Source organism: Engystomops pustulosus, chromosome 6 (genome assembly GCF_040894005.1).
Source record: "Engystomops pustulosus chromosome 6, aEngPut4.maternal, whole genome shotgun sequence".
In the NCBI taxonomy this organism is placed as follows: domain Eukaryota; kingdom Metazoa; phylum Chordata; class Amphibia; order Anura; family Leptodactylidae; genus Engystomops; species Engystomops pustulosus.
Genome location: NC_092416.1, coordinates 1,478,230 through 1,505,331, shown reverse-complemented (window position 1 = coordinate 1,505,331; position 27,102 = coordinate 1,478,230). Strand labels below are relative to the sequence as shown.

The following is a 27,102-nucleotide window of genomic DNA, read 5'->3' as shown; positions in this document are numbered from 1 at the left end:
CAGGTGTTTGGCCAAGCTTCCCTGTGCAGAGCCTTGGTCCCCTTGAAAAATGCTCGAGTCTCCCATTGACTTCAATGGGGCTCGTTACTCGAGACGAGCACTCGAGCATCGGGAAAAGATCGTCTCGAATAACGAGTACCCGAGCATTTTAGTGCTCGCTCATCTCTAGTTGTGGGGCATGATAGCTATCAAAATTGAACATATTATTCCGGTCCGTTTCTTTTGTATATGAGGTGGTTATAAATTGATCCTCCGATTTTTTTATTTCTACATCTAAATAACGAAACGTCACACGAGACTCAGTCCAGTCGTTCAGTCCGTCAGTAAGAGCCAGTCAGCTAAAGTTGGAGCATGGACTTGCTACAATGGACTACGGCATGCTAGCCGAATAATGGTGATGTACCTATGCCTTATGTCTACATTTAAACTAAAGAGTTATTTTCTACTATTTAAGGTCAAAGTGTCTCTTCCTATAAGTGTGTATCTATCCCAAGCGTGAGACCAGTGTCCACACTCTGTTTACTAATACCGGAGCGTTTTTCGTTTATAACACAAAATTATATCCATTTTTTTTTTTTTTTATTAAAAAAAATCCACCCCCTCAAAAATCTACTTTCACACTTGGGTTGCAGATGACATCAGAGTCTGATCAGGGTTTGGTCTGTGGAAAATGAACATTTTTCATCAGATTTCAATCAGTTTTCAGTCATTGTTTTTTCAGTGTTTATTCAGTTTTTACACACTTTTTTTGGTGCTTTCAATGCGTTTTTTACCTGCAGATAACGCACATGAAAAGGACTCAGGCCTGAGCCCCATCTTTTCTGTGGGAATTGATCAGAGTGTAAAACGCATTGCACTTGGATGTGTCTCCGAGTCTGATGCGTTTTTCATGCGTCTGAAAAAAATGACCCCACCCACAGCTCCGGGCACCAAAGCATGAAAAAGTTATTAGCACCAGAAAACGGCAAAATAAAATAAAAAATTTTGTACAGTTTTTAATTTTTGCAAATGTATGAAAACCTTATAAAACCTATAAATTTGTTATCCCCGTGACCATACCGACCCAAAGAATGAAGCAGACCTGTCACATGGGCGCACAGTGACAGCCGTAACATCCAAGAAAACGGCGCAAATGTGTTTTTTCACCATTTTCACTGCATTTTTAATTTTGTTCCCGCTTTCCAGTACACGGCAGGAATATTATATACCGTCACTATGAAGTGTGAGGTGTTATACAGAAAACAAGCCCCCGCACAGCTGTGCACATGGAGAAATAAAAAGTTATAGATTTTTGATTGTGGGGAGTGAAAAATAAAAAACAAAAAAATAAAAGACAAAAAAGGGCCTCAGTGTGAAGGGGTTAAAATGACTCAATTAAAAATATGCAAATGGTCATCAAAAAAATGTTAAACAATTTTATGTTAAACATTTGTTTGTAAATGCTGCAATAACAAGTGTGAAGATCAGATCTAATAGATCGTCCTGGAAAGTAAAGTGATGCCCTGAAGTGATTTATAGACACTCTGGGGCAGATTTATGAAGCAGCTGACGAGTAAGAATGAGCCCAGGGCGACCAATCACAGCTCAGCTCTCATTATACCAGCGCTCAGGAATTCTGTAAAGCTGAGCTGTGATTGGCTGCTGCGGCACATGCTTGATAAATCTCCCCTCTGTCCATGTTACTATATTAATCAGACAGATGATGGATCATTTACACTTCACATCATAGACCTGCCCCGGGGGGGGGGGGGGGGGGGGGGAGGGTGATGGCACCCCCACAGACAGTGATATATTCTGCACAAATCCTCCTGGGAATCAGAATATTTGACCATAAAGTATCAGACCCTGGGCAGCTGCAATGTGATTGTGCTCCGCAGCGGGAGCCCCATGGAGGAAGGAGGGCGATGGAGAGATATTACACTTACCTCCATCATCCAATGCATCCACACAATGGGGCAGATTTACTTACCCGGTCCATTCGCGATCCAGCGGTGCGTTCTCTGCGGTGAATTCGGGTCTTCCGGCAATTCCTCCGACGTCCACCAGGTGTCGCTGCTGCGCTGAAGTCCGCCGAGGTCCGCCGGAGTGCGAGATCCATTGCTGGGTGAAGGTAAGTGCGTGTCCAACGACACTTTTTTTTTTAAATGCGGCGGTGTCTCCGAATCCGTCGGATTTTCGTTTGGCCACGCCCCCCCCCCCCCCCCCAATTTCCGTCCCGTGCATGCCAGTGCCATTACGCCACAATCCGATCGCTTGCTCCAAAAACCCGGGGCAATACAGGGAAAATCGGCGCAAATCGTTAATATTCGGGTAACATGTCGGGAAAAAGCGAATCTGGCCCTTGTATATATACCAGGAGTCTGCTGGATAATCTACATGTTATTACTGCTGAATATCTCTACCACGCACTGTGGGGGTCCTGCTTCACCTTAACCTATGCAGGGCCTGGGACCACCAGTGGATTCCTCTGTCCTGCCTCACTCTATGGTGTCCCCTGTATACATTGCTTACTGACACCTGTTTTTATTATTTTCAGCCACACTCCTCCCCCCCGTCCTGCGCTCCAATGACACCAGCGCTCCCCTTATCAATGGCTCCGATGTGACCCTGGACTGTGATGCCGGGGGTCAGAATGTGACTTCTTACACTTTCTACCGTGATGAGAAGACGATCTGCTCCGAGCCCCATGTGACCTGCAGGGGGCGATACCTGGACTTCACCCCAATAACTGAGAAGGACAGTGGATCCTACACCTGCTCCATCCAGAACCCGGTCAGCACCAGCACCAGCAACTCCCTGAGTCTGAACGTATACGGTGAGAATGAGGCAAAATAAAATCATCTACACTATTATATAGAACAAGTCTCATAAAGCAAAAATCTTAGAAGTAAAATCCCTGAGGGAGATGCAAAATCCCCCACTGGGGCCTTTTCTTTGGGGCCTGGAGGCAGCCGGGGCCCAGAATACCGGAGTGGCTGGTGGTTGCGGTCTAGGGCACGCTGTGGTCACGGTGCTTGGTATGGGGACCTGAGGGATGTCCTACAGCCTGGCAGCTCTCCAGCAGGTGGTATGTGCACGAAATATGGAGGGAGAGGCTGATGTACTGGATCTCCCTGGGGCAACCCCTGAGTGTCGTATAAGTTCCTGGGTGATGGATGGGAAGCCCTTTGTGTTACAGCCATATCCAGGCAACGTTGTGCAAAATAACTCAGGGTTCTTTATTAGAACAACTGCAGGCAGCGGCCAAACAATCTTATTACAGATGGAGATTCCGGATTACTAGAGTGGTCATGGAGAGTGATCCTCGGGAGGAGATTCACCAGCCTCAGTATGACAGTCTCACACTGGGACCAGAACAAGGCTGACATACAGCCAAGGTCTAAAGCAGCGGATATCTCTTCTATCTTCCAGGCTTAGGATCGCTATACAGTACAATCCGCATCTGAGGAAGGTTTTTTTGACCAAAATGTAATGTACAGGCAGTCCCCGGGTTACATATAAGATAGGGTCTGTAGGTTTGTTCTTAAGTTGAATTTGTATGTAAGTCAGAACTGTATACTTTATAATTGTAGCCCCAGACAGATTTTTTTGGGTCTCTGTCATAATTGTATTTTAAAAATGTTGTGTTGTCATAAGAACCAGGATTAACACTAAATCTTCATTACAGACGCCTGTGATAAATGTTACAGCTGTTTATTGTAGCCTAGGACTAAAGTACAGTAAATTACTAATATCCAGAGGTACGTTTGTAACTAGGGGTCGTCTGTAAGTCGGGTGTTCTTAAGTAGGGGACCGCCTGTATATGTATTAAAGTGGATTGGTACAAGAATAAAAGCATTAATTTTCAAAATTGGATTGAGTGCCATCTTCCATATCCTTACTTGCATACGGGGTTGGGACCCTATTTTGGCACCATCAAATACTGAAACAGGAGTGCAGTGGAATTTCTACAAGTATGGCTGGGATGCAGCTGTGTCCAGATATGGAAGCTGCAGCTTTGTCCTGGGTGTTCTGTGTGTAGCACTGGAGGTGTCACACTCATCTCTGGTCACTGACACTCCGTGAGCTCTATAGTGAGAGCTGAGACCTAGGCCTGTGTTAAGAGCATGTGCTCTAAGATCTCTCTTGTAAGAGAGATTGCTGGAAAAAGGTGTCTCCGGTAATAGACCTGGGTTCCAAGAGGCCTTGTTCCTTCCCGTCCAGGGGTTTTGTCATTTCCTGGTCAGGTGGTGCTCACTTTCCAATTACACTCCATTTCACATGGAAGAATATCATTGATGACAATAAATCAAAACACATAACCTGTTAACCCTTGCTGTACAGGCAGGGTCTACCACTGCTAATTACCACGATATGATTATATAGTCCCTGAGGTAAGTTGTACAGGCTCACCTGCTGTGAGAGACACAGACTGAGGGGCTTATTCGCAACACTCCTCTGCCTGCTCATTGGCAGGGGTGTTGCATACCCCCAGGGCAATTGAAAGAGCCGCATACGGCTCGGCTATGGACCAGATGGGGAATATGGACAACCAAAGCTGACCGGCAGTGTATGGCCTCCAGGGGGTCCATGCACGTAACAGCTGGTAGGTATATATAGTAGGTGGTATGGCTGCACTTACTGGAAGTGTTGGCTATGTGCATTGTAGGGGACAAACCGCCCATGGTCCTAGCTATAAGTACCTGGGTTGGTGTCGGACTGGATACACAAATATTACAAAGAATAATTTGGGGGACTGTTGGTAGCTAACACCCTTAAACCAACTGTTGTTGGGGGAAAGGTGTGGTGTCATGTCCTGTATTCCACTCCTTGCACCAAGGCCTGACAATTTGTTCGCAAACACTTCATCCTTGGTGACAATATAATACACATAAATAGTATATGCAGTGCATACAATATAATATACCTGCTGTCTGACGGTCTTACCCTTGAATATGACATTTAGGTGTTCCTAGGTGAACACCTCCGGTCCCCTAAAGACCCGCGGTTTATAGAGCCATACCATACAAAGCTTTGGTTTGAGGTGTAAGCCTGCGGTCACATTCTTAACTATAATCCTGCAAAGCCTATGAAAATGTTAGCAGCAAACTGACTGGCAGTACTATGTTGACAGTTGTGCAAACATACAAACGCACATTGGCTTTAGCAGCCCAATGGGTTAATGACTTTAAACTTTACAAACGTTGTATAAACTGGCTACTTGTGGTAGCACAACATCAATGTCCATTTCCTGTAAGGAAAAGGCATAAATTGCATACATAATGTCCGTCTCTGAAAGGGAAGGCAGTAAGTGCAAAATATCAAAATGGCAACTCTTCCTTGGTGGCAGTTGACTAAGAGTCTCAGAACACTCTAAGGAAGAAAGTCCATCTTCTGGGCATTGTCTTTGCTGTGGGGGAAAAGATTCAGAAAACAAAGGGTCTCCTCTTCAGTGGAGGGGTCCTTTGAAGATGTTGTGACTCTGCGTCAGCAGAGGTTGGTGCTAACATAGCACATATAAATGGGTAACAGTTCAAGGAAAGTCTCTTGACTGGACAAGAAATAAATAGGGGAAGAGTCCCAGGATAGTCCACAATATGTACAATGTAAAAGTACTAGTTAAGGGTTACAGCCCATCAGGGTTACCTCGTATCAGATTCTGAAATAGCAGCGAGGACCTCGGGGTCAGAAAAGCAGACTTTCTTTGGCTTCCGACCAGCTGGGACAGCTGGTACTCCTGCAGGTATGCAGGAGCCTTCCCTCTTGTCTCCCGCTGAGATCTCCAGAGCTCCTGTTGGGAGATAATCACCATTTCCTCGTTGTCGTCTCCGGAGGCAGTCACTGGAGTCGCAGGTGCCTCTGAGGCGACGGGGGCAATAGGTTCTGGGATGGGGTCATCCTCCACAGGCAGCAGTATTGGGGATTTCGGCGGGGATGGTGACCATTCCAGAGTAACTCTCACTGGGGTAGAGATAACCACATAGAATTGAGGCACAGTCACAAGTTCAAGAAAACTGGGTAGACGAACACAGAGGGTCTCTTGGACTGGGAGTTAGGGGTCAGTGGACTTGACATATGGGCAAAGGATCGTAGACATCTCTTCAGCAGGTTCCTGTATACCAGGAGTGGTGGACGGTCTCCTCTTGAAATCTTGTAGACTTCAGGGGAGAGACTGTTCCTAACTAAGTATGGCTCATGCTACCAACGCCCATCTAGCTTACTGGTGGGATGGTTTTTTCACAGCCACACTCGTTCTCCAGGGGCAAGAGGCTCAGTGCAGGCATTTCGGTCAAAGTCTCTCTTTTCTGCTTGTCTCAGGCCTCCTCCACCCGAAGATCCACAATTTCCCTAGCATCCGCCAGGCGCCTCTGCTGTTCCTAGACCCAATCAGTCTGGGGGAGCAGAGATTGGGAATCAGGTGCTCCCATGTCCAATGCCATATCAGCGGGGAGATGGCCATGTCTCCCAAACATCAAGTAGTAGGGAGTGTATCCGGTGGAACAATGAGTGTTGTTATATAGATACACTAATTCTAGTTTTGGCCAGTCATTCCTTTTTGCAGGAGTCCAATACCCTGCGGATGGTAGGCTTGCAGGCATATAGGGTACACAACTCTTGGAACACTTGGGACTCAAATGCTGTTCCCTGGTCCGTAAGGATCTTATCCGGACAGCCGTAAGGGAGGATGAAGCTCTTCCACAGGGCCGCTGCGGTGGCACAGACTTTTCTTGTGGAGTAGCAAGTACTGCTTCCGTGGGTAAGGAGTAAACTCTCAGGGCATCTTGGAGCACAAAACCGGGCAAAGAACGCCGGCATCTCCACATCTTCCCACTGAGCATCCGTGGAGGGTCCCTCCCACTGGTCAGCGAGTCAGGACAGAGCATCAACATTGTCATTGGTCTTGCCGTTTGTTGAACTCGAACAGGCCAATGGGGGTGGTAAAGGCCGTCCTCTCCCTATCTTCAGTCGAACCTAGAGCTGCGAGGGATTCCTCAATTCACAGAAGCACATAGGCATCCTTGTGGGTGATATTGTTGATCTTCCTATAGTCAACACAGAAGTGAAGGGTTCCATCCTCCTTCACAAGGACCAGCTGGGCAGCCCATGGGCTGTGACTCTCCCGTATAACATTGGCTGTCTTCATCTCTTGCACCAGCTTCTTCACTTCCTGGTAACGGGCTGGTGGAATTGGCCGGGACCTCTCCTTGATAGAAGGATGAGAGCCAGTTGGGATGGTATTTTGAATCAGGGTAGTCTGCCCAAAGTCCAGCAAGTGTGTGCTGAATGCCTGGTGGTGCTTCATGAAGACGTCCAGGACACCTTGTACTTGGTCTGCAGGAGTAATATCGTTGTCTCCAATATTGAGCTCAAGCCACCAGGATTGCTTGGCAGGCTCACCCTCAGCACTTTGTTTCACCTCCAGCTGTTGGGAAGCAGACATGGAGGTTTCCACTAAGTGTTCGGGGTGGACACTGAAATCTTCTCAGGTCCACCGGGGAGTCCCCCAGTAGTAGTCTTGACCTTGAACGCCCATGCAGGCTTGGCACCATGCTAACATCTCAGTCCCAGGTTGAAGGCGGACAGGTTGTGGATCTTTGATGCAGACTCTGCAGATTTCTCCATTGGGGCCAGCAAACTTCTGTTGCGCCGCTAGGACTTGCATGATCTCCTGATTTACCTTCCGAGAATCCCTGGGCACTGTTGGTAGAGAGTTGTGGAGAGCCGCCAGTACTTAAGGATAGCAGTTGCGGAGGACATGGGTACCCAGTACTAGGGAGAAGTTGCAGTCTTCAGGCACTTGTGTAAACACTATGCCCTGTCTGATTAACTCAGTGTCTCCGATGGTTAGTGTGGGTTCCCAGTAGCCGCGGATGGGTACAGTTTTCCCATTAGTAGCAATTGTGTTCAAATAAGCCTTGGGAGGCTGTGTCAAGGATGCTTCTCTTCGGCATCTCTCAAAGGTGGCACTGCGGAGGGTGGTCACTTGAGAGCCGATATCAATTAAGGCCGGTAGGGTAACTCCCTTGATGGTCACATGAACCATGAATGCGGGTCCTCACAAACCTTGGCATCCAATTGGAATCTCGGGGACTTAGAGGTTCTTCCTTTGGGGGTTGTCCCGTAGTGCCAAGGGTTTGTCGTTTAACCGACGACATCCATTCTCTTCATGCCTGTATTTATGACAGTAGCTGCATTGCAGTCTTGGTTCTTTCTGACTCCAGGTGTTCAGGATTTTAGCCATCCTTCGGCGCTGTTTGGCCCGGGGAGTCACGGGAAGTAACTGGCTGTAAGGAGTTATGCGGTGGCTTCTTCCTCTTGAAGGGAGCAGTTACTTCCAGCTGAGCCAGTCGCTTGAGAATTTTGCTCATGGTGTCTGCCAGGGTGGTGACTTGCTCTGCTAGGACAGCGACTTCTGCAGACGCTGGAGGCGGTGTTGCTAGTTGCACTGTATGAAAGGCCAGAGCAGCATCTTCCAGATCCACACGTTCAGACTCCTCCTGTGGTTCGGCAGGCAGGTGTTCTCCCAGGATGTCGATGGCAATCTCCTTGAACTCAAGAAGAGAAGCCTGGGCATTTCGAAGAGACAGCATTTTTAACTGACATTTGTGATGCCTATGCAAAAGTCCAGTAACGAATTGTTCCCAAAGGGTTTGGTTGGAATTATCAGCCTCTTTAGGAACAAGGCGGATTATGGCCTTCCATGCCTCCTGTAGGGAGAGGGCAAAGTCTCTGAGGGATTCTTGGGGCTTCTGTCTTTTCCCAAAGAACTTCTGCTTCAGCTCAGAGGCAGTACATTTTTCAAAGGTGCGGAGCCTATTGAGGATTGGGGCTACATTTTGGCGCTCTTCACTGGGCAAGGACTTGACTTTCCGGAGAGCGGGTCCCTTTAACTGCTCGGTTAGAATGCCCACTTTCTGTTCTTCTGTAAGCAGATACAGAGTGAAGGTAGCTAGCATCTTGGCTCTAAATTCGGAGAGAGTGTGCAACTTTCCTTCATAGTCAGCGAGCTATCAGGGGCCCCCAGATAGTAGGGCATAGTCAGGGGCATAATGGTGGTGGCACTGGCAACAAGGCTGGACGGGCTCTCTGGAGGGTTTAGCATGTTACGATATCCTGAGGAGGGCCCGGGAGACAAGATTTACTCCAGTTCAGTGTCTTCATCTTGGGCTGACATGATTGGGCTGGTTTTGAGGAGTTGAGGGGGTTAACAATGTCCGTTGCTATAGGCGATGGCTAGTAATGGGGACGTTGGCACAGTCACTATTCCCTTGGAGGTGAGCCAATTATACCCTAGCGTCGGAAACAATCTCTACCCTCCTTTAACTTCCTCAGCTGTAATCACTCAGGATCAGCTGTGGTGACAGGACAGCTCCGGTGCACGTTGATCTCCTTTCCCGATGTCCGGCATGCAGCAGGGGCTTGGCAGTAATCAGCGGTGCCCTCTCCCGGTGGCAGGACACGTGCGTCGGCACTCGAGGATGCGCACGTGGTCGGCAGGATCAGGCGCGACCTACGGCAAAATCTAAGATGGCCAATTAACCCTCTTCGTTGCCGGACTGCGATCGCTCCGGCTGCTTCTACATGGTACTTTGCGCCACACGTGCAGGGGGCGGGCTTGTTGAGTCACCTGGATTTCCCACCAGTGAAGGTTTTTGCGGGCTGGAGCTCCTTGCTGCGCCACAAGCTTCCAGAGATTAATGCTTTAGGCGCTACAGTGCCGGATGTAGCAGAGCTGAGAAAGCTCTGTAGGAGGAATTAACCTCCTGAGTGCGGGAGCAGCGATCAACAGCACGTGGCAAGGCTAATACACAGTCTATGTCGAATAGCACAAAATCACTTGGGCCTAAACCTGGATGGCAGCAGGGTTAGGTAGGACAGAAAGGACAGTCTATAGTGCCAGTATAAGGCACAGAAGTCTATACCCTGTTTGTGACACCACTTGCAACATCCCCTACCGGGGCCCGGCCTTTCTAGCAGGTGATGTGTGCAACAAAATGTAGAGGGAGAGGCTAATGTACTGAATCTCCCTGGGGCAACCCCTTTAATGTCCAAATTACGAGTCCCTGGGTAATGGATGGGGCGCCCTTGGTGTTAAAGCCGTATCCAGGGAACAGACGCAGGCAAAATAACTCAGGGTTCTTTATTCAAACAAGTGCAGGCAATGTGCCAAACAATCTTATTACAGATGCCGGATTGTAGGAGATTCCGGATTACTAGAGTGGTCATGGAGAGTGATCATAGGGAGGTGATTCACCAGCCTGGTAGCAGGCTCAGGGTGGGATGTAGCTGTGTCCACACATGGAAGCTGCAGCTTTGTACTAGGTGTTCTATGTGTAGCACTGTAGTTGTTTCACACTATGGGGCTCATTTACTAAGGGTCAGAATGCCGCAATTTCGTCAGGTTTTCCCGAATGTTTCCGATTTGCGCCGTTTTGAGACAAATTGCACCCAGAAGAAGAAGTTGAACTCTGGCAGACCTCAGCGCAGCAGCGGCACCTGCAGGCGCACATCCGTAATGAATCACGGCAGGCGCGAATCCAAGTCAGACAACGCGCCGCGGGATCGCGAATGGAACAGGTAAGTAAATGCGCCCCTATGACTCTGGTCACTGACACTCTGTGAGCTCTATAGTGAGAGCTGAAACCTAGTGGCCTGTGTTAAGAGCATGTGCTCTAAGGGAGATTGCTGGAAAAAGGTGTCTATGGTAATAGAACAGGGTTCCAAGAGACTGTCCACGTCAATGATATCCCCCCCCCCCTCTCATCTACAATCCTGAGACTGTCCTCAACACTGATATCTTTTCCTCATCTACAATCCTGAGTCTGTCCTCAACACTGATATCTTTTCCTCATCTACAATCCTGAGACTGTCCTCATCACTGATATCTTCTCCTCATCTACAATCCTGAGACTGTCCCCATCACTGATATCTTCTCCTCATCTACAATCCTGAGACTGTCCCCATCACTGATATCTTCCTCCTCATCTACAATCCTGAGACTGTCCACATCACTGATATCTTCTCCCTCATCTACAATCCTGAGACTGTCCCCATCACTGATATCTTCTCCTCATCTACAATCCTGAGACTGTCCTCATCAATGATATCTTCTCCTCATCTACAATCCAGAGACTGTCCTCATCACTGATATCTTCTCCTCATCTACAATCCAGAGACTGTCCTCATCACTGATATCTTCTCCTCATCTACAATCCAGAGACTGTCCTCATCACTGATATCTTCTCCTCATCTACAATCCTGAGACTGTCCTCATCACTGATATCTTCTCCTCCTCATCTACAATCCTGAGACTGTCCCCATCACTGATATCTTCCCTCCTCATCTACAATCCTGAGACTGTCCTCATCACTGATATCTTCTCCTCATCTACAATCCTGAGACTGTCCCCATCACTGATATCTTCCTCCTCCTCATCTACAATCCTGAGACTGTCCTCATCACTGATATCTTCTCCTCATCTACAATCCTGAGACTGTCCCCATCACTGATATCTTCCTCCTCCTCATCTACAATCCTGAGACTGTCCTCATCAATTATATCTCCTCCTCATCTACAATCCTGAGACTGTCCTCATCACTGATATCTTCTCCTCATCTACAATCCTGAGACTGTCCCCATCACTGATATCTTCCTCCTCCTCATCTACAATCCTGAGACTGTCCCCATCACTGATATCTTCCCTCCTCATCTACAATCCTGAGACTGTCCTCATCACTGATATCTTCTCCTCATCTACAATCCTGAGACTGTCCCCATCACTGATATCTTCCTCCTCATCTACAATCCTGAGACTGTCCTCATCACTGATATCTTCTCCTCATCTACAATCCTGAGACTGTCCTCATCACTGATATCTTCTCTATCATCTACAATCCTGAGACTGTCCCCATCACTGATATCTTCTCCTCATCTACAATCCTGAGACTGTCCACATCACTGATATCTTCTCCTCATCTACAATCCTGAGACGGTCCCCATCACTGATATCTTCTCCTCATCTACAATCCTGAGACTGTCCTCATCACTGATATCTTCCTCCTCATGTATAATCCTGACTCTGGTCTCTATATTGTGTTTCTTAGTCCCGGTCTCGGATGTGGCAGTCACCAGTAATGTATCGGGACTTTTGTGGCCGGGAATAGATTCCGTGTCTCTCCGATGTTCTGCTCGTGGTACAGATGTCAGCTACTCCTGGAGTCTACAGGGGGCGCCAATCTCTGGAGGAGGCCGATTCCATGTGACGGAGAATAACATGCGGCTCGTTATCAGCCCGGTTTCCTCTGATGACAGCGGATCCTTCATATGTACAGCCAGAAACTTACTCAACAGCAAGAACAGCAGCGACGTGAGGCTCAGCCTGGCCGGTAAGTGTCATCTGCTCATCACATCTGTCACCGGCTCAGTGTCATCTACTCATCACATCTGTCACCTACTCTTATGTGTCATCTGTGCGGAAGGACATACACAGAAAGTTTTAAAATGAATAAATAGTTTCCATCTTCGAAGCTACAATAGAATCTTTTTTTCTCTGAAGGCTTCTCAGGTGTAGATCACACGGACAGGTCACTAATCTCATTGTGAGAGATGTGTAATGTTCCGTCTGGACTTTGGGGGAACTGGAGGGAACTTCATCACTTGTTGCTTGTTCCAATGTAGATTTCAGTAAATGAGAGGAATTTCAGCATTCACCATTCTCCTCTTAGCCTGTAATAAATCTTATCTTGGTCCACAGTTGGGGTCTCGGCGGTGACACTGACCAGTAACACATCGGCCGCGCTCTGGGCAGGACAGGACTCGGTGTCTCTCTATTGCTCCGCTCGGGGTTCAGCCGTCACCTTCTCCTGGAGCCTGAATGGATCCTCAGTGTCCTCCAACCCTCCATATTCCATCACCCACAGTGATTCTCCTCCAAGCTCCAATCTCACCATCAGCCCCGTCTCCAGGGGGGACACCGGACCCTTCACCTGTACAGCCACCAACCTGCTCAATACTGACACCAGTGATGGACACATCTTAAACTTGGCTAGTGAGTATAACACTGGGAGCATTTCTACCTATTTTGTTCTAAAAGGACATGATCCACACAATGTTTCCATGAGATACCAGAAAATTCATAAATAAGCTACTGAATCATTTCCTTTTTAACTCTTTGGCCCCTTGGTTAGAGGACAGGTTTCATAAGATTGGTCTATACTTCTGGGCATGGTAAGGCAGTGCTCACATAGCACCAGAACCATGGGTGCTCACATTATTACTGAGGTCATCATATTTTATCACAATGTCCATTCTATATGGAAGCACAATGTTTCATAAACCTTCCAGTAGTTGTAATATTTGGCTATTGATTATACTGATGGCATAGGCTGGAGCTATGGATCAGTCTCTATGATTTTGGTTCATGTCGCACAGGGCTTCCAGAAGAAGACATTGCCTGTTCAGCTCAGCGCTTCTACCCTATACTACAGCTCGGCTGCTTTTGGCCGGGGGGACAACCGCCGGCTAATGTGACCATGATGTTCAGTGATGTACTGGAAACCAAGCCTGACCAGGTGACCAGGACTCTGCATAGACCAGATGACATCACAGGAACCAATCTCACCTGCAGCGGGGAACAACTCGGAAGAAAGTCAGACTGTAGACTCATGTTTGGTGGGTTATTATCTAAGGAGCTCATACATTGTCTTTTCCCATCCCTATTCCTTATACACAGGACAGTGTGTGGGGGTTTGACCCATGGAACCCTCTCTGATCATAAGAACTTACAAACAGGGCAAGACATTTCCATCAGAGTCAATAGAGTAGAGGTGCACCTGCCTGACTGCTAAAGCTTATCGGGGTCCCATCAGTCAGAGCACCCACAATCTGCAGCTCATCCATAATAAGTTCCTGAGATGAGGAAACATCAGTTAGTGACTTGTGGAAGGGAATAAGGTGCAGGAAGGACAGCAATACAACGTCTATTACTCACCAGAGGAGATTAATGAGGGGGAGGAGGAAACAGAATCACAGATTTCTGCAGTAAATGTTCTGTTTAGGGGGAGAAACTCACAGACAACATGAAGAAAGATGACACTTCTGTAAAAGACAGAGGGATCCTAACATTTTACATGTCACTCAACATATTTGTATCTTAGGTTCAGGTTACATGTTTACCAGTCAGGAGGCCAAAGACTGTATCTAGTAAAGTGATGGTGAGGACATGCAATCTGCAAGTATCTGCAATCGGCTATACAACGAGGTGCGCCAATGTATGACCAAACCCGACCCTCCTGCCTTATACATCCGGCTGCACCAGAAGAGCATCTCTGAGCCTGGTCCTGCCTGGTGTAGAACTATAACAGGGTATAGCTATTGTGCAGACACGGGGCAGAAAAACTCTGAACCGGCCGGCAAACCCCCCCCCCCTTCATGTCCCTCCAAGACCACTTGTCGTGTAATGAAGAAAATAATTCCTGGTCATGCACCTTTATATGACCCGCAGGCTCTAACCCCCTTGATCCACCACCAGATTCTGTGACCAGATAAGGAGGCCTGGAGCTGCTCTATCTACTCTGAAGGCTTCCCCCTTTATAAGGCCCGCAGGTCTGTTTACACAGAGCCTACCTTCATGTGCTGCCCACGCAGCCAACCCTCCAGCTCCAGGCTACAGGCCCAGGGCTGTGATCTCCCTCCAGACAACCATTCAGCTACCTCCGACCTGGCAGATAGGACATTCCTCAGGCTGTTACCTTTGCTGTGTTTGGAGTCTGTGAATAAAGGGACTGTGACTTCTGTGTTCCACATCTTGTCTCCACGTGTGATCCCTGGCTGGTGCCGCTAACTGAGGCCTCCCTTCTAGCATCTACCCGGGGATCCCTTTACCACGACACACCAGGGGTGCCCCAGGGGATCATTTTGCGGCCTCATCTTCTTGCGTCCCCTCACTGGCCGTGGCCCCGACATGGACAAGGTGGAGCAAACGGTAGAAACAGGCGCGCTGTTCAGAGGTGTGTCATATTGACGTCTTTTATTGGAATACTGGTGGACCAAGGCCTGTTCACCTGGACCAAGCTACCCGTGACCTGACTAGCGCTAGGCCGCACTCCAGCCACTCAGGTACCAGGGAAATCCAGATGCCCCCACAACGAAAGGTTAGCCCCTAGTGGGTAGTCGTAGCACCTCCAGCAGCGTGAAGTGGGCTGAGGATGATAGGCTCCATCTGATCAGTAACATCTGCTTTGATTATCATCAGTATAAAGGAGATGCCTTGGTCACAAGTGACAGCAGAATCTTAGCGGTTATCAGCCGAGATTGTGTCAGCACTGAGATGAGTGCAGCTGCTAGTGGTGGATGTCTGCTGTATTATACTGCAGGCACCCGCTGATCCTGAACAATCTCCATATATTCTGACATGTACGCAGGGGATAGAGAATCCTCCATAATTTGATGTGAGGGTTTGTCGAGCACAGGACATATCTCCTCCAGAACCCTGGGTTTTATGTCCATATTTGGATTTTTATACATCTATCGGCTGATTTTTACCTGGATTCATCTTCTTCTTCCTTGTGTCCCACCAGAACCTCCTCAGTCTCCAGACCATAATAACAGTGCAGTCATCAGGGTGACAGGAGGAGAGATGGTCGTCCTGAGAGTGACTCTCACATCTGGAGGGAGGTCAGTCCAGGTGAGTTCTACTGGTTCTCCTGGACCTCAGGGTTTCCTATCCAGAGTGGAGGTAAATTCACTGTGACCTCCATGTATTACACATCGAGTCTCCAGATCACTGAGACGACTGCGGCCGAGTCCGGAAAATATGAATGTAGAGCCAGGAACATGGCTGGGAGTCAGAGCTTCATGTTCACCATGGAGGTGATGGAGGAAGGTGGGTCCTGAGTACACAAACAGGACACAACAGTGAGAACTATGGTCCTGTAACATTCAGAAGGAATGGTAGAAGCTGCTCATCAGCCACACATTACATGGGCGTTACATGGGCGTTACATGGGCGTTACATGGGCGTTACATGGGCGTTACATGGATGTTACATGGGCGTTACATGGGCGTTACATGGGCGTTACATGGGTGTTACATGGGCGTTACATGGGCGTTACATGGGCGTTACATGGGCGTTACATGGGCGTTACATGGGCGTTACATGGGCGTTACATGGGCGTTACATGGGCGTTACATGGGTGTTACATGGGCGTTACATGGGCGTTACCCTCTGTGTATTTCATGTTCTGCAGCTTCTGCGTCTCCTGGAGGACTGAGCGGAGGAGAAATAGCCGGCATTGTGGTCGGGGTCACAGCTGCGGTGGTCATCGCTGTCACTATCACATTGTGTGCACTGAAGAGAAAGAAAGGTGAGTGACTAATCCCCACATGTGGCCATTGTAGGAAGGAGGGGGAGGGAGATGTCCTCTGCAGGAGGGGGAGGGGGATCCAGGAGCCCCCAGTGGGTGCAGATGTCTATACTCCCCCTACACTGACGGATCTATCGGAGTAGATTATTGTCCTACATCTTGTATCTACACTCCCTAGTAACGTGTACAGATGGAGCCTTACAGTATAGCGTCTTGGATAGCGTCTTATTACTATTACATGATCATCCATAGGATCCGCCTATACGTCTACACCAGAAAATAATAAAGTTCATGTTATATTTTATATTATACCAGGAGTCCCTGGAGGAACCAAACATGAAAATACTGAATCAGCAGTCAGGACCTATGAGACTAAACTCCCCGGAGCGGAGGTAAGAGGATATAACATACGGACACCTCGAGTACAAGGAGGAGCTGGATAACTTATATGTCACAAAGTTAGGGATTTATGACTTATCAGGGGACATCGCACCAGTCCACGCTAATGGTTACATACTATACATACACAATATTTATTAACTATGATGGTAAAATACAAGTTACATCAAATTAAAATACAATATTGTACAATGTAAATGTAGCTATAATTATGTACCGTGGGGTTTATGGTCATACACGGCCCATAGGTTATACGCGGCCCATAGGTTATACGCGGCCCATACGCGGCCCATAGGTCATACGCGGCCCATAGGTCATACGCGGCCCATAGGTCATACGCGGCCCATAGGTCATACGCGGCCCATAGGTCATACGCGGCCCATACGCGGCCCATAGGTATACGCGGCCCATAGGTTATACACGGCTCATACACAGCCCATAGGTTATACACGGCCCATAGGTTATACACGGCTCATACACGGCCCATAGGTTATACGCGGCCCATAGGTTATACGCGGCCCATAGGTTATACGCGGCCCATAGGTTATACGCGCCTCATACACAGCCCATAGGTTATACGCGGCCCATAGGTTATACGCGGCCCATAGGTTATACGCGGCCCATAGGTTATACGCGCCTCATACACAGCCCATAGGTTATACGCGGCCCATAGGTTATACGCGGCCCATAGGTTATACGCGGCCCATAGGTTATACGCGCCTCATACACAGCCCATAGGTTATACACGGCCCATAGGTTATACGCGGCTCATACACAGCCCATATACAAGTAGAATCATAACAGTTTACCGGACCAGAACACCAGAGGCAGCCAGGGGGTCGTGCAATGCATCAATCTATATGGGCTACATGCAGTGTTCTATACTTAATGGTTACTGTTGTATAGGAGAGTTTACCGGGCCATTGTGATAGCATGCACTTGAAATAGCCGACTCCTTTTGGGGCTTCCGCTGTGTTTATTCATTAACACCAGAACGTATTGCAGTCAGGGCGGTTTCTTTGGGATGATTCTACAATATTCATCCCATTGAGTCTTTTGCGTCCGTGTACTTGTTAGGCAAATACCCACAACTCTATATAACCTTAAACACCTACTAAAAAGTTCAATTAACCAATACGTGAGGCCATATTGAAAACATATTAAATCTTTATTATATCCAGTACACAATTCATTGGATTAAAAAAAAAATGGTAATCCAATAGGGGAAACAAACAGACAAAACGCTTATCGCACATACCCGGGTGTAACCAGCATAATACTGTCAAATATCCCCATCAAAAATAGATCATATCAATTAGAAACAAGAGCATAAGCCCCAAAGGTGGAAAGTATCAATTAAAGTGCCAAATGCATGGTATACAGGGAAATACTCCAGATAAAATATAATATATACCGACCACGGGTAGAGGATGCAAAGACCAGACCCCGACACGTGTTCCGCCACAAGCAGTGGCTTCTTCTGGGGGAGTGTCGCTTCCGCTATTTAAATGGATGAGACCCAATCAGGAACCCGGACCAATTAAAATACAAATCGTTACCACGTGCTATCAACTTGCCCAGCGTCTACCTCGGGCACATGATCCCACACGCCCAGTAGGGGAAGAGAAATCCCCACGTAACCACCAAATGTCTGAATAGTGCCGGCAAGTCATGTGACACGGGCCACACAATCACGTGACCCATCCATGTGACGCGGTCCGTCATCACGTGACCGGAGCGTCACACGAGGGAGTGGCATCAGAGGAAAGCACTGTGAGCACCATGGTAACCAGTGCCTGCATACAATACTGTATAGAATCTCTATAAAAATGTATGTGGGGGAGAGGAGAACCTCCCAGTACTGTACTGCAAGCAGTGGTCAATCAAAAGTGGGTGCTAGACTTATAAGAGAAGAATATAGTACAAAATTCATAGTAAAACCCTGGTAAACAATCAAGTCATACTGTATAGAATACTGGGAAACAAAACCCACTATACCATCCCTGCGGACCAATCACAAGCGGTCACACATAGAGACCAATCACAAGCGGTCACACATAGAGACCAATCACAAGCGGTCACACATAGAGACCAATCACAAACGGCCACTAATAGAGACCAATCACAAGCGGTCACACATAGAGACCAATCACAAGCGGTCACACATAGAGACCAATCACAAACGGCCACTAATAGAGACCAATCACAAGCGGTCACACATAGAGACCAATCACAAGCAGTCACACATAGAGACCAATCACAAGCAGTCACACATAGAGACCAATCACAAGCGGTCACACATAGAGACCAATCACAAGCGGTCACACATAGAGACCAATCACAAGCAGTCACACATAGAGACCAATCACAAGCGGTCACACATAGAGACCAATCACAAGCGGTCACACATAGAGACCAATCACAAGCGGTCACACATAGAGACCAATCACAAGCAGTCACACATAGAGACCAATCACAAGCGGTCACACATAGAGACCAATCACAAGCGGTCACACATAGAGACCAATCACAAGCAGTCACACATAGAGACCAATCACAAGCGGTCACACATAGAGACCAATCACAAGCGGTCACACATAGAGACCAATCACAAGCGGTCACACATAGAGACCAATCACAAACGGCCGCTAATAGAGACCAATCACAAGAGGTCACACATAGAGATCAATCGCAAACGGCCACTAATAGAGACCAATCACAAGCGGTCACACATAGAGACCAATCACAAGCGGTCACACATAGAGACCAATCACAAACGGCCGCTAATAGAGACCAATCACAAGCGGTCACACATAGAGACCAATCACAAACGGCCGCTAATAGAGACCAATCACAAGCGGTCACACATAGAGACCAATCACAAGCGGTCACACATAGAGACCAATCACAAACGGCCGCTAATAGAGACCAATCACAAACGGCCGCTAATAGAGACCAATCACAAGCGGCCGCTAATAGAGACCGTAAAATTAAATGACCTAAAGAAAAGTGAACACACATGTGACATACTGTGAAAAACCAAGTGCAAAACGTGAGGGTGAGGACAAAGTGAAAGTAAAGAGGGGGGTGAATGCAAATATTAAGGTAGCCTATATGTAACCAGGCAATAGGCATAGCTCCCAACCGTCCCGATTTTGACGGGACTTTCCCGTTTTTCGTACCTCTGCCCCACGTCACGGGCAGCTATGAGATTGTCACGGATTCTCCCCCCAGGTCCCGCTGTGTCCCGGCGCTGTGTCCGCAGAGTAAATACTTTGAAAGCCAGAACTCACAGTACAGAATGGCTTCTACAGACATCGGGCAGGGAATCCTTTTCAGAGAAGTGTCGGCTTAGCAGAGAGCAGGGACCACGTCATCAGGTTCAGATCAGCATCTGTCCATATATGGTCTCCACATCTCCTAGAGTTCCCCAGAGCAGACATCGGGCAGGGAATCCTTTTCAGAGAAGTGTCGGGCTTAGCTGAGAGCAGGGACCACGTCACCAGGTCAGATCAGCATCTGTCCATATATGGTCACTGCATCTCCTAGGGTTCCCCAGAACAGACATCGGGAGGGAATCCTTTTCAGAGAAGTGTCGGGCTTAGCGGAGAGCAGAGACCACGTCATCAGCTTCAGATCAGTATCTGTCCATATATGGTCTCCACATCTCCTAGGGTTCCCCAGAGCAGACATCGGGCAGGGAATCCTTTTCAGAGAAGTGTTGGCTTAGCCGGAGAGCAGGGACCACGTCATCAGGTCAGATCAGCATCTATCCATATATGGTCACTGCATCTCCTAGGGTTCCCCAGAGCAGACATCGGGCAGGGAATCCTTTTCAGAGAAGTGTCGGCTTAGCGGAGAGAGCAGGGACCACGTCATCAGGTCAGATCAGTATCTGTCCATATATGGTCACTACATCTCCTAGGGTTCCCCAGAGAAGACATCGGGCAGGGAATCCTTTTCAGAGAAGTGTCGGGTTAGCGGAGAGCAGGGACCACGTCATCAGCTTCAGATCACCATCTGTCCATATATGGTCACTGCATCTCCTAGGGTTCCCCAGAGCAGACATCGGGCAGGGAATCCTTTTCAGAGAAGTGTCGGGCTTAGCGGAGAGCAGGGACCACGTCATCAGCTTCAGATCTCTATCCATATATGGTCACTGCATCTCCTAGGGTTCCCCAGAACAGACATCGGGAGGGAATCCTTTTCAGAGAAGTGTCGGGCTTAGCGGAGAGCAGAGACCACGTCATCAGCTTCAGATCAGTATCTGTCCATATATGGTCTCCACATCTCCTAGGGTTCCCCATAGCAGACATCGGGCAGGGAATCCTTTTCAGAGAAGTGTTGGCTTAGCCGGAGAGCAGGGACCACGTCATCAGGTCAGATCAGCATCTATCCATATATGGTCACTGCATCTCCTAGGGTTCCCCAGAGCAGACATCGGGCAGGGAATCCTTTTCAGAGAAGTGTCGGGTTAGCGGAGAGCAGAGACCACGTCATCAGCTTCAGATCAGTATCTGTCCATATATGGTCACTGCATCTCCTAGGGTTCCCCAGAGCAGACATCGGGCAGGGAATCCTTTTCAGAGAAGTGTTGGCTTAGCCGGAGAGCAGGGACCACGTCATCAGGTCTGATCAGCATCTATCCATATATGGTCACTGCATCTCCTAGGGTTCCCCAGAGCAGACATCGGGAGGGAATCCTTTTCAGAGAAGTGTTGGCTTAGCCGGAGAGCAGGGACCACGTCATCAGGTCAGATCAGCATCTGTCCATATATGGTCACTGCATCTCCTAGGGTTCCCCAGAGCAGACATCGGGCAGGGAATCCTTTTCAGAGAAGTGTCGGGCTTAGCGGAGAGCAGGGACCACGTCATCAGGTCAGATCAGCATCTGTCCATATATGGTCACTGCATCTCCTAGGGTTCCCCAGAGCAGACATCGGGCAGGGAATCCTTTTCAGAGAAGTGTCGGGTTAGCGGAGAGCAGGGACCACGTCATCAGCTCAGATCAGTATCTATCCATATATGGTCACTGCATCTCCTAGGGTTCCCCAGAGCAGACATCGGGCAGGGAATCCTTTTCAGAGAAGTGTCGGCTTAGCGGAGAGCAGGGACCTTGTCATCAGGTCTGATCACCATCTGTCCATATATGGTCACTGCATCTCCTAGGGTTCCCCAGAACAGACATCGGGCAGGGAATCCTTTTCAGAGAAGTGTCGGCTTAGCGGAGAGCAGGGACCACGTCATCAGGTTCAGATCTCTATCCATATATGGTCACTGCATCTCCTAGGGTTCCCCAAAGCAGACATCGGGAGGGAATCCTTTTCAGAGAAGTGTCAGGTTAGTGGAGAGAGCAGGGACCATGTCATCAGGTTCAGATCTCTATCCATATATGGTCACTGCATCTCCTAGGGTTCCCCAGAGCAGACATCGGGCAGAGAATCCTTTTCAGAGAAGTGTCGGCTTAGCGGAGAGCAGGGACCACGTCATCAGGTCAGATCAGCATCTGTCCATATATGGTCACTGCATCTCCTAGGGTTCCCCAGAACAGACATCGGGCAGGGAATCCTTTTCAGAGAAGTGTCGGCTTAGCGGAGAGCAGGGACCACGTCATCAGGTTCAGATCTCTATCCATATATGGTCACTGCATCTCCTAGGGTTCTCCAGAGCAGACATCGGGAGGGAATCCTTTTCAGAGAAGTGTCGGCTTAGCGGAGAGAGCAGGGACCACGTCATCAGGTTCAGATCAGCATCTGTCCATATATGGTCACTGCATCTCCTAGGGTTCCCCAGAGCAGACATCGGGCAGGGAATCCTTCTCAGAGAAGTGTCGGCTTAGCGGAGAGAGCAGGGACCACGTCATCAGGTCAGATCAGTATCTGTCCATATTTGGTCTCCACATCTCCTAGGGCTTCCCCAGACACAAGCTCTTTATGTAATTAAATTAAATAAAGTTTTGGCCAGGCTGAGAATCGAACCTGGGACCCTCTGCACTGCAGACAGGAGCTTAACTAACTGAGCTATAAGCCCAGTGATACAGAGGTGAGGATTTCTGGTAACTAAGAAGTGTTATCTGCCATTTACACTGTGACACAGACTAATGCACTGATATATAGGGAGGGATCTTCTCAGAGATTATTATTGTAATTATTGAGACTATTATTATTATTATAAATTTTATTATTTTTATTATTATGGAGATGATTATTAATAATAGTAAAAATAATAATAATAATAATAATCTCCATAATAATAATAATAATAATAATAATCTCCATAATAATAATAATAGTCTCAATAATTACAATAATCTCTGAGAAGATCCCTCCCTATATACCAAGGCAGTAAATCTGTGTCACAGTGTAACAGTAGTCATAGTTCTTAGTTACCAAAATTCTAATCCTTGACAATCACAGAGATTAAAGCTCAGTGGGTTGAGGTGCTGTGACATTATTGTACATGGACACTTCAGGTTCTGGGTTCAAATCCCAATGAGGATATATTTTTTTTTTTTTATTGAGATGATTTTTATTATTATAATATGGCTAAAATTTGGGGCGTGGCCAGGGAGTGATTTGGGGTGTGGCTTAGGGGATCGCTACGCGTGCCGCCATTTTGTCCCTCTTTCCCTTTCACAAATGTTGGGAGGTATGAATAGGTGTTCCCCTATATAATAAATACCTATACAGTATACATAGCCATTTGGAGACTAAAAAATATCAAACATATATTATTATACACAAGCAGAGTAAGAATAAAATATGACGCGGCTCTGAAGTACACATAAAGTTGTTGCTGTGCAGTCCAGTTGTCAGTCATGGGCACATCCAAAAGTAACCGAACACTGCAGTAAAAACAAAAAATGAAAAGAAAGGTAGAAAGAAAAGAATAAAAGAATTAATAACACAAAATTAGATAAAAACAACATAAAGCATCGGTTAAAAACAAAAAAGGGGAAAGTGGGACAGGAATTTTAATCCCTAGTTAGTTCCGAAAAATATAAGTAACAGGACCCGAAGCATACAGTTACCCAGATACCTTATAGAAATGGTACAAGCCATTGGGAGCCACGCTGTTGAGTTTGTAGATCCACCTGGCCTCCATTTGTGCCAAGACACGCTTCCAGTTGCCCCCTCTATTGTCAAACAGGACCCTGTCAATCCCACATACCTTGAGGAGGGCACCGTTGCAATCATGGTATTGCTTGAAGTGACGTGGAAGAGTCTTCAAGTTTTTCTCACATGGCTCATTCTTCGCTGCTTCTATACCAAGGATGTGTTCTCTAATCCTCCTACGGAGTTCCCTGGAGGTAAGACCCACATATAGTAAGCCACAAGGACAGGACGCCACATAGATGACCCCTACAATAGTGCAGTTAATAGAGTGGGTGATGGTTATCTCCCTACAGTGGGATGAGTCCCAAAAGGAGGTGGAAGTCTTCACATTGGAGAAAGCCACACAAGACCCACATGCCTTACACCCCCATCTTGGGCCTGTTAGGGGTCACACCCCTATGGTAGCTCCTAACTAGGTGATCCCTAAGATTTTTTGACCCCCGAAATGTGATGGAGGGCTGTGTTGGAAGATACTTGTTAAGAACGCGGTATATACGTAAAACTGACCAGTGTTTGGCAAGAATGGTCCTTGTATGTGGTTATGAATCTCACCAGTTCCTTATCGCCCAAATCTCTAGCCCTAGATCGCAATAGATCAACTCTCTTTGCACGTTTAGCGCGATGGTAACCATTTTCAATTACTCGAGGTGAGTAACCCCGTTCCTGAAATCGTGGCTTCATATCCTTGGCTTGTCTTTCAAAATCCGAATCCGTGGTGCATATCCAATTCCGAAGAAATTGTCCGACTGGTATGCTTTTATCAGCTTCTGAGGGTGTGAAGACGAGGCGTGGAGCAGTGAATTGGTCCATGTTGTTTTCCTGTACGCATCACTGATGACCAAGCCATTTTCATCCACATTGAAAACCATGAAAACTCATGATCTCTGCTTCTGTGCCCTGCCAGATCATCATCACATCATCAAAATATCTGACCACATCTGGACTTTGTCCACATGAGGTCTGGGATTAGCCAAAAAGATATCCCTCTCCCACAGCCCCAGGAAAAGGTTAGCATAAGATGGTGCGCATGCCGCCCCCATAGCAGTTCCCTGGGGCTGTAGGTATCCAATGAATTGTGTACTGGATATAACAAAGATTTAATGTGTTTTCAATATGGCCTCACGTATTGGTGTTTTTAAATTGGTCAATGTTTGTCAAAATATGTGTAAATAAAGTTTGATATTTTGCTTATAGTTTGGTTGTTCTGACGCGCTTTTCTTGTACATATTCGATGGTTTTTTGTGCCTACAAAGCAACCCATGCACATTCTGCTGTGCAGGACCCACACCTTTTGTCGTGAATTCTATTATGGTTCACTCCTCTCGTGGAGCTCCAGAGCGAGCAGAAAATAACGTGCTGCAAAAGTGAGACAAGACACATTAAAACATACACAGAAATGGACATACATGTATAGTGTATAGTGTACACATAAACAGCTACTATAACATAGAGTGGATACTGCAACATACCCAACAAATAGATTAGTTCTACAGCAAAGGGTCTCTTAAGTTTAGTATCCTCCATGAGAAATTCGATTCGGATTCAATCCAATATGAACCCGTCTGATGAGGTAGAGTCATATAATCTCAGACGTCTTTTTTATCATCCAAACAACAACTAGAGTCAATCCAACGCCCTTTCTCAAATATAAGCCACCAAAACCTGTAACCTACAGAATGAATACAACATCGCAATTACGGTCCAATCAATAATCATCAGGACCGTAATACAGATATTATGGACTGATATGCCTATTACTTTTCCTACAGCTTATAGTAGGCAATATATAACTATCCCCGGAGACAACGCGCTTGGCTCAATCACACAGGGGGCTTTAAATGTGGCCATAATAATTGCACCACATGTAATCATATTATAGGGGGCGATTCGTGTTCTAGAGTCACTTCCCAGGAATATAGGATCGGACCTTACCTCAGCGGTAACACTGCAATCTATGGCAGAATGTACGTTGGCCGTACTACAAGCACTTTAAAGACCAGGAATAGAAGACATCTCTAATGAAACTGTTAATGGCACTTGCGGGTGTTTAGACCCAAGGGGTGGTGACTAGAGATGAGCGAACACACTCGTCCGAGCTTGATGCTGGTTGGAGCATTAGCGTACTCGAAACTGCTCGTTGCTCGGATGAATACTTCGCCCACTCGAGAAAATGGCAGCTCCCGCTGTTTTGCTTTTTGACGGCCAGAAACAGAGCCAATCACAAGCCAGGAGACTCTGCACTCCACCCAGCATGACGTGGTACCCTTACACGTAGATAGCAGTGGTTGGCTGGCCAGATCAGGTGACCCTGGGATAGACTAGCCGCTGCCCGCGCTGCTCGGATCATTCTGTGTCTGGATGCCGCTAGGGAGAGAGCTGCTGCTGGTCAGGGAAAGCGTTAGGGTGCTAGTAGATTACTGTTAGGCAGGAGTGATTCTCCAAGAACCCAACAGTCCTTCTTAGGGCTACAATAACGTTTTATTTTACTTTTTTTTATTTGCTTGTGGCTGGGCTTGCTGGCATTAGTAGTGCAGCTAGTACCATATTGTGAGGAATTTGCTGGGAGACTTGCGACCGTTGTGTTTAGCTCTTAGTGACACACATATCCACCTCAAACACCAAAGTGGGACAATTTATTAGGGGTTTGATTAGAATTAGGCAGAGTCTGCTGATTTTTTTTTTACCTTTATTTCATTTTATAGCTCAAAGTCATCAGGCACAGCACAAAATCCAGTTGTGTGCTGTCAGTGTAGGTTAGAAACTAGCCATAGCAATAGGATAGCATCGTTTTGTTAAAAAAATAAAAAAAAATAAACAAAAAAAAAAAAAAAATTAAAAGTTTACACTTTAATTTGGAAAATGTTTAACCCGAGGGCTAGGGGTAGAGGACGAGGGCGGGGACGTGGGCGTCCAACTACTGCAGGGGTCAGAGGCCGTGTTCCTGGGCGCGGTGAGACACCACCTGCTGATGAGGGAGCAGGGGAACGCCGCAGAGCTACACTCCCTAGGTTCATGTCTCAAGTTACTGGGACTCGTGGTAGAGCACTGTTGAGGCCAGAACAGTGCGAAGAGGTGATGTCATGGATTGCGGACAATGCTTCTAGCCATTTGTCCCCCAGTCAGTCTTTCACGCAGTCCACCCATGTCACCGAAATCAGCACTCCTCCAGCTCCTCCACCTGAGCCTCCTTCCCCCCAGTCTGCCCCCTCCCAGCAAAATTTGGCATTTGAACCGGCATACTCTGA

General features: G+C 47.5%; 2 protein-coding genes across 2 annotated transcripts in view; one reads left to right on the top strand and one right to left on the bottom strand.

The window, feature by feature from the left end:
- The window catches only part of LOC140065249 (hemicentin-1-like), a 366,504-nt gene that overhangs the window by 232,663 nt on the left and 106,739 nt on the right, over window positions 1-27,102 (bottom strand). The window lies entirely within an intron of this gene.
- Window positions 9,210-13,122, top strand: LOC140065209 (titin-like). The gene is made up of 3 exons (XM_072112812.1): window positions 9,210-9,216; window positions 12,084-12,365; window positions 12,734-13,122. Exons 1-3 carry the CDS (start codon window positions 9,210-9,212, stop codon window positions 13,120-13,122), a joined length of 678 nt encoding a protein of 225 aa, XP_071968913.1.

Bases quoted from the DNA above. Each gene is read 5' to 3' on its own strand.
- LOC140065209 (XM_072112812.1), top strand. The intron at 12,366-12,733 runs GTAAGTGTCATC...CTTGGTCCACAG, and splicing joins CGTGAGGCTCAGCCTGGCCG to TTGGGGTCTCGGCGGTGACA.